The 19677-nt window shown below is 54.2% G+C and overlaps 1 protein-coding gene across 6 annotated transcripts in view; it reads left to right on the forward strand.

The window, feature by feature from the left end:
* Positions 1 to 19677, forward strand: part of RALYL (RALY RNA binding protein like) — a 2307036-nt gene that overhangs the window by 2034554 nt on the left and 252805 nt on the right. For all 6 annotated transcript variants that reach the window (XM_069621283.1, XM_069621281.1, XM_069621285.1 and 3 more), the window contains one exon: positions 808 to 855. In XM_069621283.1, the coding sequence (XP_069477384.1) occupies positions 808 to 855 (48 nt within the window). The remainder of the gene's footprint in view (positions 1 to 807; positions 856 to 19677) is intronic.

A 19677-nucleotide genomic window follows, 5' to 3' on the forward strand; every position in this document is an offset into this window, starting at 1 on the left:
CATTCACTTCGAGCTGTAGCATTGCCACATGAGGCCTTGAATGAGGCCTTTGTCTTAAACTGGCTTTTTCTTTCACACAAACTGCTATTGTAGTCAGAGTATGCAGCTCAGAGTTAAAATTAACTAAATTACCTGACATGTATCAATGTTCTTCTGCATTTAAGTGCTGTGGTGAAAGGTGTATTTATTCCCCACTTTAATTCCGTTCCACGTATTGACCCAGGAAGGGTGAACGTCGGATTGGTTGAAACCCACCTTCCAAACTATTTGTATAGGAGGGAAAAGTCAGAGTGATGCATTACAATTGGATGTGGATGTGAAAAATAAGCCTGTTTCAGTACAAAATGTCCGAGTCTCCGGTTGCAAGATTTATTTTAGATTTAAGAGGTAGGTATTTTGCTGACCAAATCAAAAGTGGGTTGTTTTACATGAACGTATTCACGTCCATAATGGGCGCTCTGCTTACATGTCATTTTCTAAGCGAGGGGGTGCAACCCTGGAAATCACAGTACTTTGAATATTAGCAGCCAGCAGCAAATGACAGCAATGCTGGGCCGGGTGAACGCCTCCTTTCACTGCTGACTGTGGCCCTCATTAGTTCCCATTCTCAGGCCTATAAGGCGTGTTTGATGTGGCATTCCACCCGGCTCGCAAATTGCCTTCTCGCGAAACCATTTGCATGTATTTGTGGAGATGGAGCGGCCATGAGTGGGCAGTTAAATTGCCATCATAATCCCACAAAGACCCAAATTAATGTCATTTTTCTGACTGTCAGCTCATTATTGCCTTTTGTTTTTCTTTCCACAGCGGGTATGACTTGGATTATGAATACTACCGAGATGATTTCTATAGCCGGTATGTGTGCTTTTATTTCCTTTCTGTATTTCCTGACAATTTCCGTGATTTGTTAACCGGGAAAACCTTGTTTTACTTCTGTTTTGCATAATGATTCCAATTTTGGTCGCTGCGATTCTAGCTAGGCGGAACGCGTTCATTAAATGGTACAAAATCAGGGCTTTTTCTAGCATAAAAGCAAATGAGTTGCTTAAAGACAATTCGAATTTTGTTCCAGGGACACCAGCACTTAGAATGTTATGGTAAAACTAAATATGCCAACTGTAAGATGTTTCTTGGTCTTGGGTCTGAAAATATGTTACTAATGGAAAGGTTCAAAAACATAATATGAGTTGAGGTTTTCTGGGATCTATGGTCCAATGCATGAACTCTGGTATATCTAGGCACTGCCATTGACATGACACACAGCCCACAGGTGGAGAGTAGGGCTGGGCTCAGTACCTGCCATGCCCACTGTGGAAGCAGATAGCTCCATGGGTGGAATGTCCCCCTTCTGCCCATCCACCCAACTCTATGGTATTTCAGTTGACCCCCACACCCAGCTGCTCTGACCGGTCAGCATGGCTGACATTCCTTCCAATTTAGCTGGTGAAGTCAGGCCGACAACCCGGGGTGCATTAGCATTTCGGGAAATCACAGTGCGATAATGTTCCACGTGCCTTATTTGTCAATGGTCCGAAGCATGCCTGGTGTTCCAGGCGATCAGGTGGTGTAGCATCTGGGACCCTCAAGTAAGCAGCCAGCACGCAGGAACCACCCAGGAGTCAAGTAAGTACAAAAAGGAAATTAACTTTAATGCTTCGAAATCAGGCAGGATGGATGGAATGACACAAAAAAATTGTATTTAAAATCCCGAATGGGAAATTTGGCTGAATTTCGGCAGTTCGAAAATTCCAAACGGCCGAAAAGTTCGACTAAATCCCCCATTCGGTAGCAAGGGCTGCGTGGGCTGCAGGGGTGTCACCTGCAACCTTGTTCACTATACTGGGAGTGAGGTTTTCAGGGGTGTCCCCCGCAGCCGTTCCCGTAAAAAGTAAGTGAAAGGGAACAGGCGTCGCAGGGACGATCGGCAATCCAGAGGACAAGGAGAAAACAGTTTTCTCCAACCCTATTGGACTATTCCAGTTCAACGAATTACCTTTTTTACTACACAGGGCCCTGGCCACCTTTCAAAGGTTAATGGACTAAGTCCTCTGCCCCTACTCATCTTTCTGCAGGGCTTACATCAATGATATAATCATTCAAAATAGAGCATGGGAAGAACACCTACACCATCTATAATTAGTTAACAGAGCCTTGAAGAAAGCCGGCTCACAGCAAACCCAAAGAAATGGCACTTGACAAAATCAGCAGTCAAATATCTTGGATTTCTTGTGGGTAATGAGCTGGTTCAAACCCAAAGTGAGAAGGTGAAAGATGCCCGAGGGACTCCAGTGCCCTGAACCAAGAAAGATCTGAGAGATTTTTTGGGTCTAGTGGGGTATTATAGATGATACATCCCCAATTGTTCTTCTATCACATCTTGCCTCACTGATGAACTTAAGAATGTAGAACCCCAAAAGATAAAATGGAGAGATGAAGACCAACTGTGTTTTGATAAACTCAAGAATATTCTGTACAGTGAACCAGTGTTAAAGGTGGCAGATTTTAACAAAGAGTTCATTTTACAGGCCAATGTTTCACAAATCAGGTTGGGGGCTGTCCTTCCACAAGATCATGATGGCATTGAACACCTGATTCTTTACTAGAAAACTATACCCCCGTGAAATAAACTATTCCACCATTGGGCTGGAGGCCCTTGCTATAAAGTGGGCAGTGTCATAGCTCAAATACTACCTCACTGGCAGAAAATTTAGATTGGTCACAGATCACTCTCCATTAACCTGGATTAGCCTCCGCAAGGACACCAATGCACAGGTCATGCTCTGGTTCTTAGACGTGCAGCTCTATTCTTTCATGGTAGAACACCAAAAAGAAAGGGAACAGGGACGTGTATACTTCCTTTCCTGTTTCCCAATAGGTACTGGGAGAACCAGCAACATTAGGAGAAGGGTATGGGATGAGCTGTGACCTCTCCCCATGTGGACAGGGGATGGCAGTCACTTCCTGATCCTGGCACTGGGAGCGGCTATGTGAGGGAGGATCACATGGGGGAGACGACTTTCGAGGGAGTGACATGACATCATTGGACGAGATATGGTATCCCCCTTTTCTTTTCCATTCCTCATTTCTTAATGGCATACCTCCACTCACCCACCTAGGAAAGTTACTGAAAACCCTGACTTGCTTTCAAGACTACTGAGAACACTTTCCCTAACTCTGTATACAAGTCATCAAGAACTGACATGCGTTTCCTTAAACACAAAAATACTGTAACAAAGAAGATGAGATGAGTAACGAAGATCAATAGAGGTCAAGTGCACATGCTGTGCTCTAGTTGTTGCAGGAATAGAACTGATGCTGGGAGATTTGAACCGGCAGAGTTCTCTCTGTGTTAACTGAGGCACTGTGGGGCTGGTGCGAGGTCCGTGGCGCCGAACGGCTTACCGAAGAGGCTGAGGAGAGCTGACTGGAGAGGAGGGCACACTGCAATAATGCCAAAAGCAGATGAAAGGCTTCAAAGAGTTTGCAGGTATCGAAAGGCTGCCTCCACACTGTCGAAGCCCGGAGAGACGGCGAACAGACGAGCGGGAGCTGCGAGAAGCACTGAAGCTGCGAAGCAGAGGTGACGAGAGAGAGCAGAATGCTGAAGAGCTGCCACATGATTCCCATGGGAGAGCCTTCATACTCCACCAAGAGCCTGGAGTCCACCCAAGGGAAGCAGCGTCACCGGGACATATTCACAACCCTGGCAACAGCAAATAACAGTGACTGAAGTATGTGAGATAGAACAAGCAATGGAATATTTCTTAAAGGGACAGAACTAAATAAATATTAAGTTTGTAAATGTGTGCAGTGCAGAGTATATGAGGCAGATTCAAGTCACAAAAGCATACATATGAGAAAAGCCCTGGCAGGAGAGTCTACCAGGCAGATGCAGATGCAAACTGCAAGTGTATTCATATAAGAAAGCCTTCACCAGAAAGCATACCGGGGAAGGTCAAGTTGGACAGTGTGAATAATACATCACCTATGGCAGTCCTGATAAGGATATATTAAAACTAGCAAAAGGCTTTGTTGGAACATAGTAAAGAGGAGGGAAAGCCTGGCAGCCTGGCAGAAGAGTACACCAGGTATAGACACAGACTAACAGCCAAGTTGTTTTCTATAGCAATTGTTTTGTTGATCAAGAGAAAATTAAGGAATTCATATTCTTGAAGGTATAACCAGAGGGAAGAGAAATCCAGGGGAAGGGAACCACCCTCTGGAACAATTAACAGGGTAATTCATAGAATTTCGCAGAAAAGTGTCGCAAGCGGCTGGCGCAGAGTGTCCGCGTGCGATTGTCTGCGCCAGGCGCGTGCGCCAAAACCGATTTCCGCGCACAGCGTATTCATGGATTTCAGGCTCCCAAACCAGCTGTGGCGCAGAGTATCGCAGCGACCCTGCAGCAGCGCCAGTAACGCCCCCAAGAACTCCCTCGCGCAAGGAAAAGCCATCAAAATCGCTAAATCATCGCAAAGGGCTGCGCCAACGCTGGACCAGTTTACAGGGCTGCCAAACAAGGAACGCAAAGTGGGTAACATTCATATCAGGGGTACGCGGGAAGTATTACATGCGATTAGCCAGGGTACGTGTATGACAGGGGTACGCGGGAATTATCACACGCGATTTGGCTGGGTACGTGTATGACAGGGGTACGCGTGAAGTTTTACACGCGATTAGCCAGGGTACGTGTATTACAGGGGTGCGCAGGAATTGTCACACGCGATTTGGCTGGGTACGTGTATTACAGGGGTGCGCGGGAATAATCACACGCGATTTGGCTGGGTACGTGTATTACAGGGGTGCGCGGGAATTATCACACGCGATTTGGCTGGGTACGTGTATTACAGGGGTGCGCGGGAATAATCACACGCGATTAGGCTGGGTGGGTCCTCACAGGTGTTTCCTGTACACCCTCCACGGCCCCTGCAGGCAGCCCACAAAACAGGGGACTACCCTGCACACCTGCTCATGTCTCCCACCCCCCACTCCCCCAGCAGTGTGGGGCACCCTCCACCAGGCCCCCACTCATGCCCCTATCACCCCCACCCCCCAGCCACCATGGGCAGCCCCAACTAGGCTCCCACCCATGTCTACCACCACCCCCACCCACCATGGGCAGCCTCCGCCAGGCCCCCACTCATGTCTCCCACCACCCCCACCCCCCCAGCAGTGTGGGGCACCCTCCATCAGGCCCCCACCCATGTCTCCCACCAACCCCACCACACACCCAACCTTGGGCAGCCTCCGCCATGCCCCCACTCATGTTTCCCACCCACCCCCACCCCCCCAGCAGTGTGGGGCACCCTCCACCAGGCTCCCACCCATGTCTACCACCACCCCCACCCCCCAGCAGTGTGGGGCACCCTCCACCAGGCCCCCACCCATGTCTCCCACCACCCCCACCCCCCAGCACTGTGGGGCAGCCTCCACCAGGCCCCCACCCATGTCTCCCACCACCCCCACCCCCCCAGCAGTGTGGGGCACCCTCCACCAGGCCCCCACCCATGTCTCCCACCACCCCCCAGCCACCATGGGCAGCCCCCACCAGGATCCCACCTATGTCTACCACCCCCCAGCCACCATGGGCAGCCTCCACCAGGCCCCCACTCATGTCTCCCACCACCCCCACCCCCCCAGTAGTGTGGGGCACCCTCCACCAGGCCCCCACTCATGTCCCCTATCATCCCCACCCCCCAGCCACCATGGGCAGCCCCAACCAGGCTCCCACCCATGTCTACCACCACCCCCACCCCCCACCCACCATGGGCAGCCTCCGCCAGGCCCCCACTCATGTCTCCCACCACCCCCACCCCCCCAGCAGTGTGGGGCACCCTCCACCAGGCCCCCACCCATGTCTCCCACCACCCCCACCCCCCACCCACCATGGGCAGCCTCTGCCAGGCCCCCACTCATGTCTCCCACCCACACCCACCCCCCCAGCAGTGTGGGGCACCCTCCACCAGGCTCCCACCCATGTCTACCACCACCCCCACCCCCCAGCAGTGTGGGGCACCCTCCACCAGGCCCCCACCCATGTCTCCCACCACCCCCACCCCCCAGCACTGTGGGGCAGCCTCCACCAGGCCCCCACCCATGTCTCCCACCACCCCCACCCCCCAGCCACCATGGGCAGCCTCCGCCAGGCCCCCACTCATGTCTCCCACCACCCCCACCCCCAGCAGTGTGGGGCACCCTCCACCAGGCCCCCACCCATGTCTCCCACCACCCCCACCCCACACCCACCATGGGCAGCCCCCACCAGGCTCCCACCCATGTCTACCCCCCCCCACCCCCCAGCCACTATGGGCAGCCTCCACCAGGCCCCCACTCATGTCTCCCACCACCCCCACCCCCCAGCAGTGTGGGGCACCCTCCACCAGGCCCCCACCCATGTCTCCCACCACCCCCACCCCCCAGCACTGTGGGGCAGCCTCCACCAGGCCCCCACCCATGTCTCCCACCACCCCCACCCCCCAGCCACCATGGGCAGCCTCCGCCAGGCCCCCACTCATGTCTCCCACCACCCCCACCCCCAGCAGTGTGGGGCACCCTCCACCAGGCCCCCACCCATGTCTCCCACCACCCCCACCCCACACCCACCATGGGCAGCCCCCACCAGGCTCCCACCCATGTCTACCCCCCCCACCCCCCAGCCACTATGGGCAGCCTCCACCAGGCCCCCACTCATGTCTCCCACCACCCCCACCCCCCCAGCAGTGTGGGGCACCCTCCACCAGGCCCCCACTCATGTCCCCTATCACCCCCACCCCCCAGCCACCATGGGCAGCCCCAACCAGGCTCCCACCCATGTCTACCACCACCCCCACCCCCCACCCACCATGGGCAGCCTCCGCCAGGCCCCCACTCATGTCTCCCACCACCCCCACCCCCCCAGCAGTGTGGGGCACCCTCCACCAGGCCCCCACCCATGTCTCCCACCACCCCCACCCCCCACCCACCATGGGCAGCCTCCGCCAGGCCCCCACTCATGTCTCCCACCCACCCCCACCCCCCCCAGCAGTGTGGGGCACCCTCCACCAGGCTCCCACCCATGTCTACCACCACCCCCACCCCCCAGCAGTGTGGGGCACCCTCCACCAGGCCCCCACCCATGTCTCCCACCACCCCCACCCCCCAGCACTGTGGGGCAGCCTCCACCAGGCCCCCACCCATGTCTCCCACCACCCCACCCCCCAGCCACCATGGGCAGCCTCCGCCAGGCCCCCACTCATGTCTCCCACCACCCCCACCCCCCCAGCAGTGTGGGGCACCCTCCACCAGGCCTCCACCCATGTCTCCCACCACCCCCACCCCCCAGCCACCATGGGCAGCCCCCACCAGGCTCCCACCCATGTCTACCACCCCCCCACCCCCCAGCCACCATGGGCAGCCTCCACCAGGCCCCCACTCATGTCTCCCACCACCCCACCCCCCCAGCAGTGTGTGGCACCCTCCACCAGGCCCCCACTCATGTCCCCTATCACCCCCACCCCCCAGCCACCATGGGCAGCCCCAACCAGGCTCCCACCCATGTCTACCACCACCCCCACCCCCCACCCACCATGGGCAGACTCCGCCAGGCCCCCCACTCATGTCTCCCACCACCCCCACCCCCCCAGCAGTGTGGGGCACCCTCCACCAGGCCCCCACCCATGTCTCCCACCACCCCCACCCCCCACCCACCATGGGCAGCCTCCGCCAGGCCCCCACTCATGTCTCCCACCCACCCCCACCCCCCCAGCAGTGTGGGGCACCCTCCACCAGGCTCCCACCCATGTCTACCACCACCCCCACCCCCCAGCAGTGTGGGGCACCCTCCACCAGGCCCCCACCCATGTCTCCCACCACCCCCTCCCCCCAGCACTGTGGGGCAGCCTCCACCAGGCCCCCACCCATGTCTCCCACCACCCCCACCCCCCAGCCACCATGGGCACCCTCCGCCAGGCCCCCACTCATGTCTCTCACCACCCCCACCCCCCAGCCACCATGGGCAGCCCCCACCAGGCCCCCATTCATGTCTCCCACCCACCCCCACCCCCCAGCAGTGCAGGGGCACCCTCCACCAGGCTCCCACCCGTGTCTACCACCCCCCCCCACCCCCCAGCCACCATGGGCAGCCCCCACCAGGCCCCCACTCATGTCTCCCACCACCCCCACCCCCCCAGCAGTGTGGGGCACCCTCCACCAGGCCCCCACCTGTGTCTCCCACCACCCCCACCCCCCACCCACCATGGGCAGCCCCCGCCAGGCCCCCACTCATGTCTCCCACTACCCCCACCCCCCCAGCAGTGTGGGGCACCCTCCACCAGGCCCCCACCCATGTCTCCCACCACCCCCACCCCCCAGCCACCATGGGCAGCCTCCGCCAGGCCCCCACTCATGGCTCCCACCCCCCCCCCCAGCAGTGTGGGGCACCCTCCACCAGGCTCCCACCCATGTCTACCACCACCCCCACCCCCCAGCATCCACGGGCACCCTCCGCCAGGCCCCCACTCATGTCTCCCACCACCCCCACCCCCCAGCAGTGTGGGGCACCCTCCATCAGGCTCCCACCCATGTCTACCACCACCCCCACCCCCCAGCCACCATGGGCAGCCCCCGCCAGGCCCCCACTCATGTCTCCCACCACCCCCACTCCCCCAGCAGTGTGGGGCACCCTCCACCAGGCCCCCACTCATGTCTCCCACCCACCCCTACCCCCCCACCCCCCAGCAGTGCAGGGGCACCCTCCACCAGGCTCCCACCCGTGTCTACCACCCCCCCACCCCCCTGCCACCATGGGCAGCCCCCGCCAGGCCCCCACTCATGTCTCCCACCACCCCCACCCCCCAGCATCCAGGGGCACCCTCCGCCAGGCCCCCACTCATGTCTCCCACCACCCCCAGCATCCAGGGGCACCCTCCACCAGGCCCCCACCCATGTCTACCACCACCCCCATCCCCCAGCACTGTGGGGCAGCCTCAACCAGGCCCCCACTCATGTCTAGCACCACCCCCACCCCCCGGCCACCATGGGCAGCCCCCACCAGGCCCCCACTCATGTCTCCCACCCACCCCCACTCCCCAGCAGTGCAGGGGCACCCTCCACCAGGCTCCCACCCGTGTCTACCACCCCCCCACCCCCCAGCCACCATGGGCAGCCCCCACCAGGCCCCCACTCATGTCTCCCACCACCCCCACCCACCCAGCAGTGTGGGGCACCCTCCACCAGGCCCCCACCCGTGTCTCCCACCACCCCCACCCCCCACCCACCATGGGCAGCCCCCGCCAGGCCCCCACTCATGTCTCCCACTACCCCCACCCCCCCAGCAGTGTGGGGCACCCTCCACCAGGCCCCCATCCATGTCTCCCACCACCCCCACCCCCCAGCCACCATGGGCAGCCCCCGCCAGGCCCCCACTCATGTCTCCCACCACCCCCACCCCCCCAGCAGTGTGGGGCACCCTCCACCAGGCCCCCACTCATGTCCCCCTGCCCACAGGCCCTGACAATCCTCAAGCATGTGCCTCATGGCCAGCCACCACAGCCCAAAGACACAACCAAGTATTACATGTGCCCATGATACTACTCCAATGGAAACAATGTAAATCAACACATGTGTCTCTCACACACACAATGGTTGCAAGTGAACCTGAAAACCCATATCATGACATGCATGAAAACAATGAGATGAAACCACACATTGAAGAATGAAAAAATCCAAATAATGTATTAAAAACAACAGCAATGGCAATCAAAATTAACCAAAATACACAAGTAAAAAAATAACAAAATTAAGCTGGCTGTCCCTTTTCAAATTAAAATCCATAAATTATAATCCAAAAAGATATCTTCCAAAGTTCAAGTCCATGAAAAGGAAATGAAGGGAAAAAAGAAATAGAAAACCATTGCTCCATGGGAAAAAATATTCATAGTAAAAAAAATATCCAAATCCAAAGTCCAACTATGTACAAAGTATTCAGGGTCCATCATCCCAAGAGAACAAATGAAACATACCAAAAAACCTATTTAAAATGGAACTATATACAAAAGGTGGAGCAGTGTCCGTCGACTCGAAATAAAAATAAACTATAAAGGAAACCTATCACTAAATAACTATATACAATGGCGGCAGGCCAGTCCAGCGGCTCACTTAGCGGTGTTCCGGGCCAGGGCATCATCGAACTCCTCGTCTATGTCCCGGAGGCGGTCCTGTTCCATGGCCCCGAGGGTCCGCAGGGACGCCGACATGTTCACCTCCAACTCCCTGCGGATTGCCTCGAGGCACTCGGCCCGCCTCAGGGCCCTCCGCATGGAGTTCTCCGCCCTGACCATCGTGAGCCGGGCCTCTTCCGCCCGCCGCCGCTCCGCATCTATGGCGTGGCCCAACCGCTGCCACACGGAAGACACTTCCCGTCCAGGGTCCTCCTGCCCTCCGGCCGATGCCTGCCCCTCCGATGTTGAAGGCCCCGAGCTATCGTGGCTCCCACTTACAGCCTCCTGCTGCTGCAGCTGCTGCTGTCCATGTGCCCTGTACGATGGTGCCTGCACATCCTCCTCCAGCTGGGGTGCAGTCGTTGATGTGGCCACCCCTGCTGGACGTCCGACTCCCGACTGTGGCAGGGATCTGTTGTCCACCAGCCTGGCCGCACGGTCGGAGGCAGCTCCACAGGGCACCCAGGTGACACATGGGTGGGAAGATGGCATGGAGGACGACTGGGGCATAGGGGGTTCTGTGGAGAAGGGGGTCGGAACAAGGTCCAGGTGTCATGATCTCTGCTTCCAAAAGGTCAGGGTTTTCCCAACTCCCTTGGAAGCAGATCCATAACCCAGGTTCCGAGTGCCAACCAGTCCCAATTGGGACCTTTTGGACCCAGTCCTGGCGCCAGTGGCACCAGGCTCATAAATATGCCCAGTCCCAGCGCTGGAAGCGCCGGGCTCATAATGCTTGGGTGGACTTACCTGCAGCAGACCATGCTGCTTACTTGCCTGCCAGTTGAGCCTCTGATCCTCTTCTGTTTGGAACTACTTTTCCTGTTGGGTGGGGCAGGAGCCACTCCCTAGATTCAGAACACTGGAACTCTTCTGGAAAGCAGGAACTCTTTTCTTACCTAGGCGTGGCTGTGGAAGGAGACAACTAAGCACTACAGGAGGCTATTTAAACCACACCCGATGGATGAATCTTGCTTTGCGTTATTCTGCATCCTCTGCAGCAGAACGCTCATCGTGTCTTCTGCATCTGATCCTGGGCCTAAGGAAAAAGGCTTACCATCCTGAATCCAGTCTTCAGCAACACCTATAAAGACAAGAAAGAACAGGTTAGCATTACGGTCTTCAGTGACAGCTCTTCACTTACCTGGTCCATCGGCTGTCACCAACGCCTCGCGCTGCATTCCGGCATCTGAAAGACAAAACAAGGTGCGTTTAAAGACATTGGGGAACTTTAATACTCACGTGCCATTACTCCTTTCCACATCTAACCCAGTGGGTATTCCGGCACCCTGCAGCCGCTCCGAACTTGTACCTGCAAAATAAAAAGACAGTTAGAGCGCATCGTGAAGCAGGCAACAAGCGCTTACTTACGTGCTTCCAGGCGCTTCTATTCATCACACGGGCTCCATCTTCAACTCACTTCAGCCCGTCATCCGCCATCGCCGGAACCCTGCAAAACAAGAGACATCATTACTAAAGACTTTAAAGACATTAGAATTACTCGAAACTTACCGTTCGTGCAGTAAACGACGGACAGCAGTCCTCTGAAGTCAAGAGGCCTGCTCCCCTTATCCAGTGAAGAAACTGGTTACAGCACCCTGCCCCGAGGCAGATGGAGAGCACAGCGTTCACTTACCTAAGGTGAGAGCGTTAACCTTTGGGGTTCTACAGGAGAAGAGAAAGGGAAGAAGAGAGAGACATTCAATAACCCAGTTCCTTAATCCCATATTTTCTATCTGCAGACATCTTACCCTTCGAGTCAGACATACAGTGCACAGAGGTCCAGCCCAAAGAGCCAGCCGTGTGTTACACATCCCCTTTGAAGATACGGTATACGCCCAGTCAAGACCGGCGCCTCTACGGGAATCAGGTGAGCGTTACAGAACGCAAAGCCTACCACAAAACTCCCGTCCAGGCGCTATGGAAACCTCGGATACCGACCAGCTAGCCCAGTTACTTGGGGAACTAAGGGCAGAAGTGCATGCAGCCCGTCAGGAAACGAACGCTCTAAGAAGGGAACTGATTATTTCCAAGGAGCGAACAGATGATCTCGCTAGACAATTGCTACAGTCACAAGCCGGACAGACCCCGTTACCCGCATCTGGGGGAAATCTTCCTTCTACATCCTCTATGAATCCAGTGCAGATCAACCTACCTGGGAATGTACCTCTGGCTCCGCCCGAACGATTTTCTGGTGACCCAAAGAGGTTTGCAGTATTTATCAATCAGTGCCGGTTGCATTTCTTATGCCGGCCAGCAGCCTTTCCAACTGATCAAGCTAAAGTAGCTTTCGTGCTTTCGTACCTTAGTGGCAATGCGGCAGACTGGTCGATCCCTCTAGTAAATCAAGATGATCCGGTCCTCCATGATTTTCAAGCTTTTCAGCTCAGTATGGAAAAACTGTTCGCAAGACATTCACAGGGGCAGGCCTTGGACAATGAGCTTCTTTCGTTGCGACAAGGTAATCAAGACCTTTTGGCTTATATTGCGTCTTTCAACAGACTGATAGTGGAAACTCAATGGCCTGAGGACAAAAGGATTACGCTGTTTTATAGAGGTCTACGTGGAGAGCTCAAAGATGTGTTAGCCCAAGTAGTGAATCCCCCACTAGATTGTTCGGACTATATAGACTTAGTCGTTCAAATAGATCACAGACTGCAGAACAGGAAGGCCGATCGTTCCAAGTTTGATGCTCGAGTATTTTCCAAACCGCCAACTCCTTCCAAAGGAGTAGACTCCGGGGAACCCATGCAAATAGGGGGTCTAAAAGGTCCTCTAACACAAAAGGAGGGGGAAAGGAAAAAACAGTTGCAATTATGCCTCTATTGCGGAAACTCAGGGCACTTTCTTCGAGACTGTCCGGTGAAACCTGCCAAGAAGGCAGTAGGAGCTGCAGTTACCAAAGTTACAAACTGTGAGCAGGGAAACGACCTCGCCCGACAAGAATAGAGGTCCTCTTGCCGAGCGTGAAAACCAGTTCCGTGACCTCGCATTTCGTGATACCTATGGTCCTCATTAGCCCTGATAATCCGGATCGATTACATGCAATTGAAGCTTACGTCGACAGCGGTGCCATCGGCAATTATGTGGATCATGAAATGGTTTTGAGGATGAATCTAACTCTTTGTCCCAAGGCTGTAAAGGACGTCATTACTACGGTGGATGGTACGGAGATAGCCTCCGGGCCAGTAACGCATACCACTCAAGAGGTGACGCTAGTAAGTCAAGATGGACACCATGAGAAGATCGTGTTCGATGTGATCAAGGCCCCTCAGTTTCAGATTATTCTAGGAATACCTTGGTTAGAGAAACACAATCCTCTGATCGATTGGCGAGCAAGAACGTTCCAGTTTCCAGAATGTGTCTCTACTTGTCACCCTCCACCTGGTGTTGCACTGGCAGCAATTTCTTCAGAGACTCCCCAGTTACCTCCCGAATACCTAGAATACCAAGATGTTTTCCGGAAGGATCAGGCTAACTCTCTACCTCCTCATAGGTCTTATGACTGCCAGATAGACCTGATACCTGGATCTACTCCTCCTTGTAGTAGAATTTATGCCCTCACCGAGCCTGAGAACCTTCACCTTCGACAATACCTGGATCAATACCTGGCAAATGGGTTTATTCGTCCTTCCAAGTCCCCTGCTTCTTCAGCTTTGTTCTTCGTTCCAAAAAAGGAAGGCGACCTTAGAACTTGTATAGATTATCGCTCCCTGAACCAGATCACCGTTAAGAATAGATATCCGTTACCTTTGATCCCTGAACTCCTGGACCAAGTCAGAAAAGCATGCATATATACAAAGCTGGATCTTAGAGGAGCTTACCACTTGGTACGAGTAAAAGAGGGCGATGAATGGAAGACGGCCTTCCGCACCAAGTATGGGCTATTTGAATATCAGGTCATGCCCTTCGGACTTTGCAATGCCCCGGCCGCCTTTCAATATTTTATGAACGATGTCCTCAGAGAGCTCATAGATGTGTGTGTTGTTGTTTACATTGACGACATCCTTGTTTATTCTTCATCGGAATCTGAACATCGGAAACACGTGAAAATGGTCCTCGAAAGATTGCGTCAACACAAACTTTTCGCTAAGTTGGAAAAATGTGTTTTCAACGTGACTGAAGTTGAATTCTTGGGATTCATATTATCACCTGGCGGAGTGCGTATGGATTCAAAGAAGGTCGATGCAGTTCTCAAATGGCCATCACCATCCTCCGTAAAAGGTGTGCAAAGCATGTTAGGCTTCGCTAACTTTTACCGCAGGTTTATCCCCGAATTCTCTCGAATAGTCCAGCCCATCACTGCCTTGTTAAAGAAAAACAAACGTTTTGAATGGTCTACCGAGGCGGAACAAGCTTTCCAGGATTTGAAGACTAAATTTATCTCTGCACCAATCTTAAAACACCCTCGCCCCGAACTCCCCTACATCGTGGAAACTGATGCTTCAAGCCTTGCCATGGGGGCAGTTCTATCACAAAAGGACCCGGTAACCAATCAGTTGCATCCCGTGGCATTTTGGTCCCGCAAATTCTCGCCTCCTGAAATCAATTACACGATTACTGACAAGGAACTTCTGGCTATCAAGTCTGCCTTTAAGGCTTGGTGGCATTATCTGCTGGGGGCCCGACACACCGTTACTGTGATTACGGATCACCGAAACCTGCAATATTTGAAAACCGCAAAAGCCCAATCCTCTAGACAACTCCGTTGGGCATTATTCTTTGCCGAGTTTGACTTCATAATTACCTATCGACCTGGTACAAAGAACGGTAAAGCTGATGCCCTTTCTCGGATGGGAGTGGAAGAACACTTGATCAACCCTAAACCTGTACCAATCATTCCCGAACAAAGAATTCTGGGTGTAATCGCCACAGAATCCATAGAGGAAGTTAAGGATAAAGCCAGGCAACTTGTAACTCCAGCAGACATACAGAATTGGCATCTGCAGGGAAAGGACTTTGCAGTAAAGGACAACTTATTGTATTTCCAAGAACGATTATACCTACCCAGCACAGATTTACAGAAAAAAGTAATCTCTTGTTATCACGATTCTTTAATGGAAGGACATCCCGGTATGGCCAAGACCTCAGAAAAGATCAAGCGCTACTTCTGGTGGCCGTCTTGGAAAAAAGATATCAGAGACTTTATAATGTCCTGTGGAGTATGCGCCCAAAACAAGAGTCAAAAGGAAAGACCAGCAGGCCTCTTACGCCCTATTGACATCCCACCTCGCCTTTGGCATACGCTTTCTATGGACTTCATCACCGATCTACCTCCATGCTCCGGATACAATACGATTCTAGTAATCGTGGACTTATTCTCCAAGATGGCGCATTTCATTCCGCTCAAAGGCTTGCCAACAGCAGCAACTCTGGCCCGAGAATTTCTCGAAAACATCGTCCGACTGCACGGTTTTCCTTCGGTTCTAATTTCGGATCGAGGTAGTCAATTTATTTCTCATTTTTGGCGAAGTTGCTGTCGGTCGGCTCAAATTGATGTGAGACTATCGACCAGTCACCACCCTCAGACCGACGGACAAACCGAGAGGACCAATCAAACTCTGGAACAGTATTTACGCTGCATGCTGCAACAAACTGAAAAAACTTGGAAAGACATCCTTTGGATAGCCGAATATGCCTACAATAACTCTGTCCATTCGGGAACTGGGAAAACCCCGTTTTTTCTTTTGTACGGCAGTCACCCTCGAACCTCAGAGTCGGATCCCCTCCAAGATCTTGAAACACCAGCAGTAGACTACCTGCATTCTACAATCACCCAAGCCTTTAAGGAAGCTGTTTCTCACCTTCAAAGGGCTAAAGAACAATACAAGAAAGGAGCAGATCAACATCGGAAAGAAGCCCCTCAATATCAAGTAGGGGATCAAGTCTGGTTATCCACCAAATATCTACCTCTAAAAGGGCCACGCACATTCAACCCAAGATACCTTGGTCCCTATTCCATCACTACCATAGTAAACCCAGTAGCGGTCAAGTTGGACTTGCCCCCGCACATGAAGATACATCCGGTCTTCCACGTCTCTCTATTAAAACCCGTGCAACCTCAAACCCGACTAACTAAATCTCCAAAACCTATCCTAGTTGATGGAGAACTCGAGTTTGAAGTCAAAAGCATTCTGGACTCCAAGATCTCCAAATCTAAACTATTTTACCTAATTGACTGGAAAGGCTACGGCCCCCAAGAGAGATCCTGGGAACCTGCTGAATATGTCCACGCTCCTCGCCTAATCAAAAGATTTCACCGAACATTTCCTGACAAGCCAAAACCCCCGGAGAAGCCCAGTTTGGGAGGGGCCTTGAGGGGGGGTACTGTCATGGTCTCTGCTTCCAAAAGGTCAGGGTTTTCCCAACTCCCTTGGAAGCAGATCCATAACCCAGGTTCCGAGTGCCAACCAGTCCCAATTGGGACCTTTTGGACCCAGTCCTGGCGCCAGTGGCACCAGGCTCATAAATATGCCCAATCCCAGCGCTGGAAGCGCCGGGCTCATAATGCTTGGGTGGACTTACCTGCAGCAGACCATGCTGCTTACTTGCCTGCCAGTTGAGCCTCTGATCCTCTTCTGTTTGGAACTACTTTTCCTGTTGGGTGGGGCAGGAGCCACTCCCTAGATTCAGAACACTGGAACTCTTCTGGAAAGCAGGAACTCTTTTCTTACCTAGGCGTGGCTGTGGAAGGAGACACCTAAGCACTACAGGAGGCTATTTAAACCACACCCGATGGATGAATCTTGCTTTGCGTTATTCTGCATCCTCTGCAGCAGAACGCTCATCGTGTCTTCTGCATCTGATCCTGGGCCTAAGGAAAAAGGCTTACCATCCTGAATCCAGTCTTCAGCAACACCTATAAAGACAAGAAAGAACAGGTTAGCATTACGGTCTTCAGTGACAGCTCTTCACTTACCTGGTCCATCGGCTGTCACCAACGCCTCGCGCTGCATTCCGGCATCTGAAAGACAAAACAAGGTGCGTTTAAAGACATTGGGGAACTTTAATACTCACGTGCCATTACTCCTTTCCACATCTAACCCAGTGGGTATTCCGGCACCCTGCAGCCGCTCCGAACTTGTACCTGCAAAATAAAAAGACAGTTAGAGCGCATCGTGAAGCAGGCAACAAGCGCTTACTTACGTGCTTCCAGGCGCTTCTATTCATCACACGGGCTCCATCTTCAACTCACTTCAGCCCGTCATCCGCCATCGCCGGAACCCTGCAAAACAAGAGACATCATTACTAAAGACTTTAAAGACATTAGAATTACTCGAAACTTACCGTTCGTGCAGTAAACGACGGACAGCAGTCCTCTGAAGTCAAGAGGCCTGCTCCCCTTATCCAGTGAAGAAACTGGTTACAGCACCCTGCCCCGAGGCAGATGGAGAGCACAGCGTTCACTTACCTAAGGTGAGAGCGTTAACCTTTGGGGTTCTACAGGAGAAGAGAAAGGGAAGAAGAGAGAGACATTCAATAACCCAGTTCCTTAATCCCATATTTTCTATCTGCAGACATCTTACCCTTCGAGTCAGACATACAGTGCACAGAGGTCCAGCCCAAAGAGCCAGCCGTGTGTTACACATCCTCTTTGAAGATACGGTATACGCCCAGTCAAGACCGGCGCCTCTACGGGAATCAGGTGAGCGTTACACCAGGAAACGGAGGAATCCAGCCCTGGTGAGCTGTCCCAGTGGGTCAACGCGGTCAACGAGCCATGCAAGAAGACGTGCAGACTCATCATGAAAAGACTGCAGGTCAGCTCGCATGGCCCGTTGACACAACGCCACCCCACCCTGGACAGGCTTAACCTGGTGCAGGATAGCCACATCCGCAGGGAGAGGAAGGCCAGGTGTTGTAAGCCAATCCTCTCCCTGAGAACGGGTCTGGAGGTAGGCATCCCCGCTGGTGCAAGATGATGCAGTGACAGGAGCAGGGACAGGATTGCACACAGGCACCTCCGCGGCGGCCTGTGCTGCCTCCTGTCCCTGATCCTGCACTGCACCACTAGCACCAGTGGAATCCCCACCTCCAGACCCCACCACTGTCGCTTGCACGGCCTCCTCCTCTACCAAACCCCCCACCAACCTGGATGACTCCGTGCCATCTTCCTCCGTTGGGCCCTGTGGGGTCCCAGCTGCCCCTTCTGCTGCCGAGGAGTCCAACTCCAACCTCCGCCTCTTGGACCTCCCCTCGGCAGCTGCGGCCTGGGACGCGGCACCGGACTCCTCACTCCCCGACGAGATCACAACCTGGGAGGGGATCCGGGCCTTGCGTTTCCGGCTGGTGGTGCGAACCCTGCCGCTGTGCTCCACAGCACCTTCTCTGCCCTCTTCATCAGTTGACGCTGCAGACAGGGAGAAAGAAAACACAGGTATCAGGGCTCTGTAAAATAGACTCATACACACATGACAGTTATACATGAGTGGCATTGGTAAACCTCAGACATGGCATCACAATCCCCAACACACATGTCATTTAAACTTGCACACATGAGCCATACCACAGCCATATTGCAACAGCCAGCACCATCCATTCACATACAACAGCATGAGCAGCCAAAGGTCATTCACACATCACATGCAACATAGGGAGTACACTACACATGCACACACAACACCAAACTTGCATGCATGTGTACACCTCCGCCAACTGTCGCAGTGTTTTGATCGACATCCATGTCACACCTGACAATCATTCCTCCACATCCTGTGCCATGCAAGCCCACACACACAAGCACCATCCACGTGTCACACATGAGACCCCTCGCATGTGTCACCCTCACGGCCCTGTACACCCCCCCCACTTGGCCACATAAAAATACATGTTCAACCTGCACACTCCTGGCACACCACCACACGCACAGCTTACAATCAGTATGCATGTACACTTACCCCTCGACTCCAGGCGGGTCTGCTTCTCAAGGACCTGGATGTGGAGCACTGGGGATATGCGTTCCAGGACCCTCATCTGATCTTCCGACAAGTGGCCCCGGCGCCCCTTAGCATCCGCTGCCTTCAGGAGGCGCCGGGCCTTGTTGAGGGTCCTGGACCTGAAGTCCTCCCAGCGCTTCCTGACACGTTCGTAGTCGCGGACTGCCACCTCCTCCGCGTTGATGGCAGTCACGATGTCCATCTAGATCCGAGTCCGTCCTTTTTTGTCGGCGCGCAACCTTCCGAAGAGGGCATCATACTGCCCCAGGACATGCTCCACCAGGACACCAACTTCGGTGGCAGTGAAGCTGGTGCCCCTCTGCCTCCTTGGCCGGGGGTTGCCACTGATGCCAGATGTTGCAGTGCCCGACATGGCAACCCCAGAGGCAGGAGTGGGTGGGCAACTAGGTCCTGGGGCTGGGCTGTGGGGCGATGGAAAAGCAGTCGGGAGTCTTCGGTTCCAGCAGGGGTGGTCACAGCAACAGCACCCCTGGCTGATGTGCAGGCAGCAAATGGCAGGGCACGTGGGCAGCAGGCAGTCAGGCAGC

This window comes from Ambystoma mexicanum, chromosome 5q, assembly GCF_040938575.1.
Source record: "Ambystoma mexicanum isolate Mex_15411 chromosome 5q, UKY_AmexF1_1, whole genome shotgun sequence".
Taxonomy (NCBI): domain Eukaryota; kingdom Metazoa; phylum Chordata; class Amphibia; order Caudata; family Ambystomatidae; genus Ambystoma; species Ambystoma mexicanum.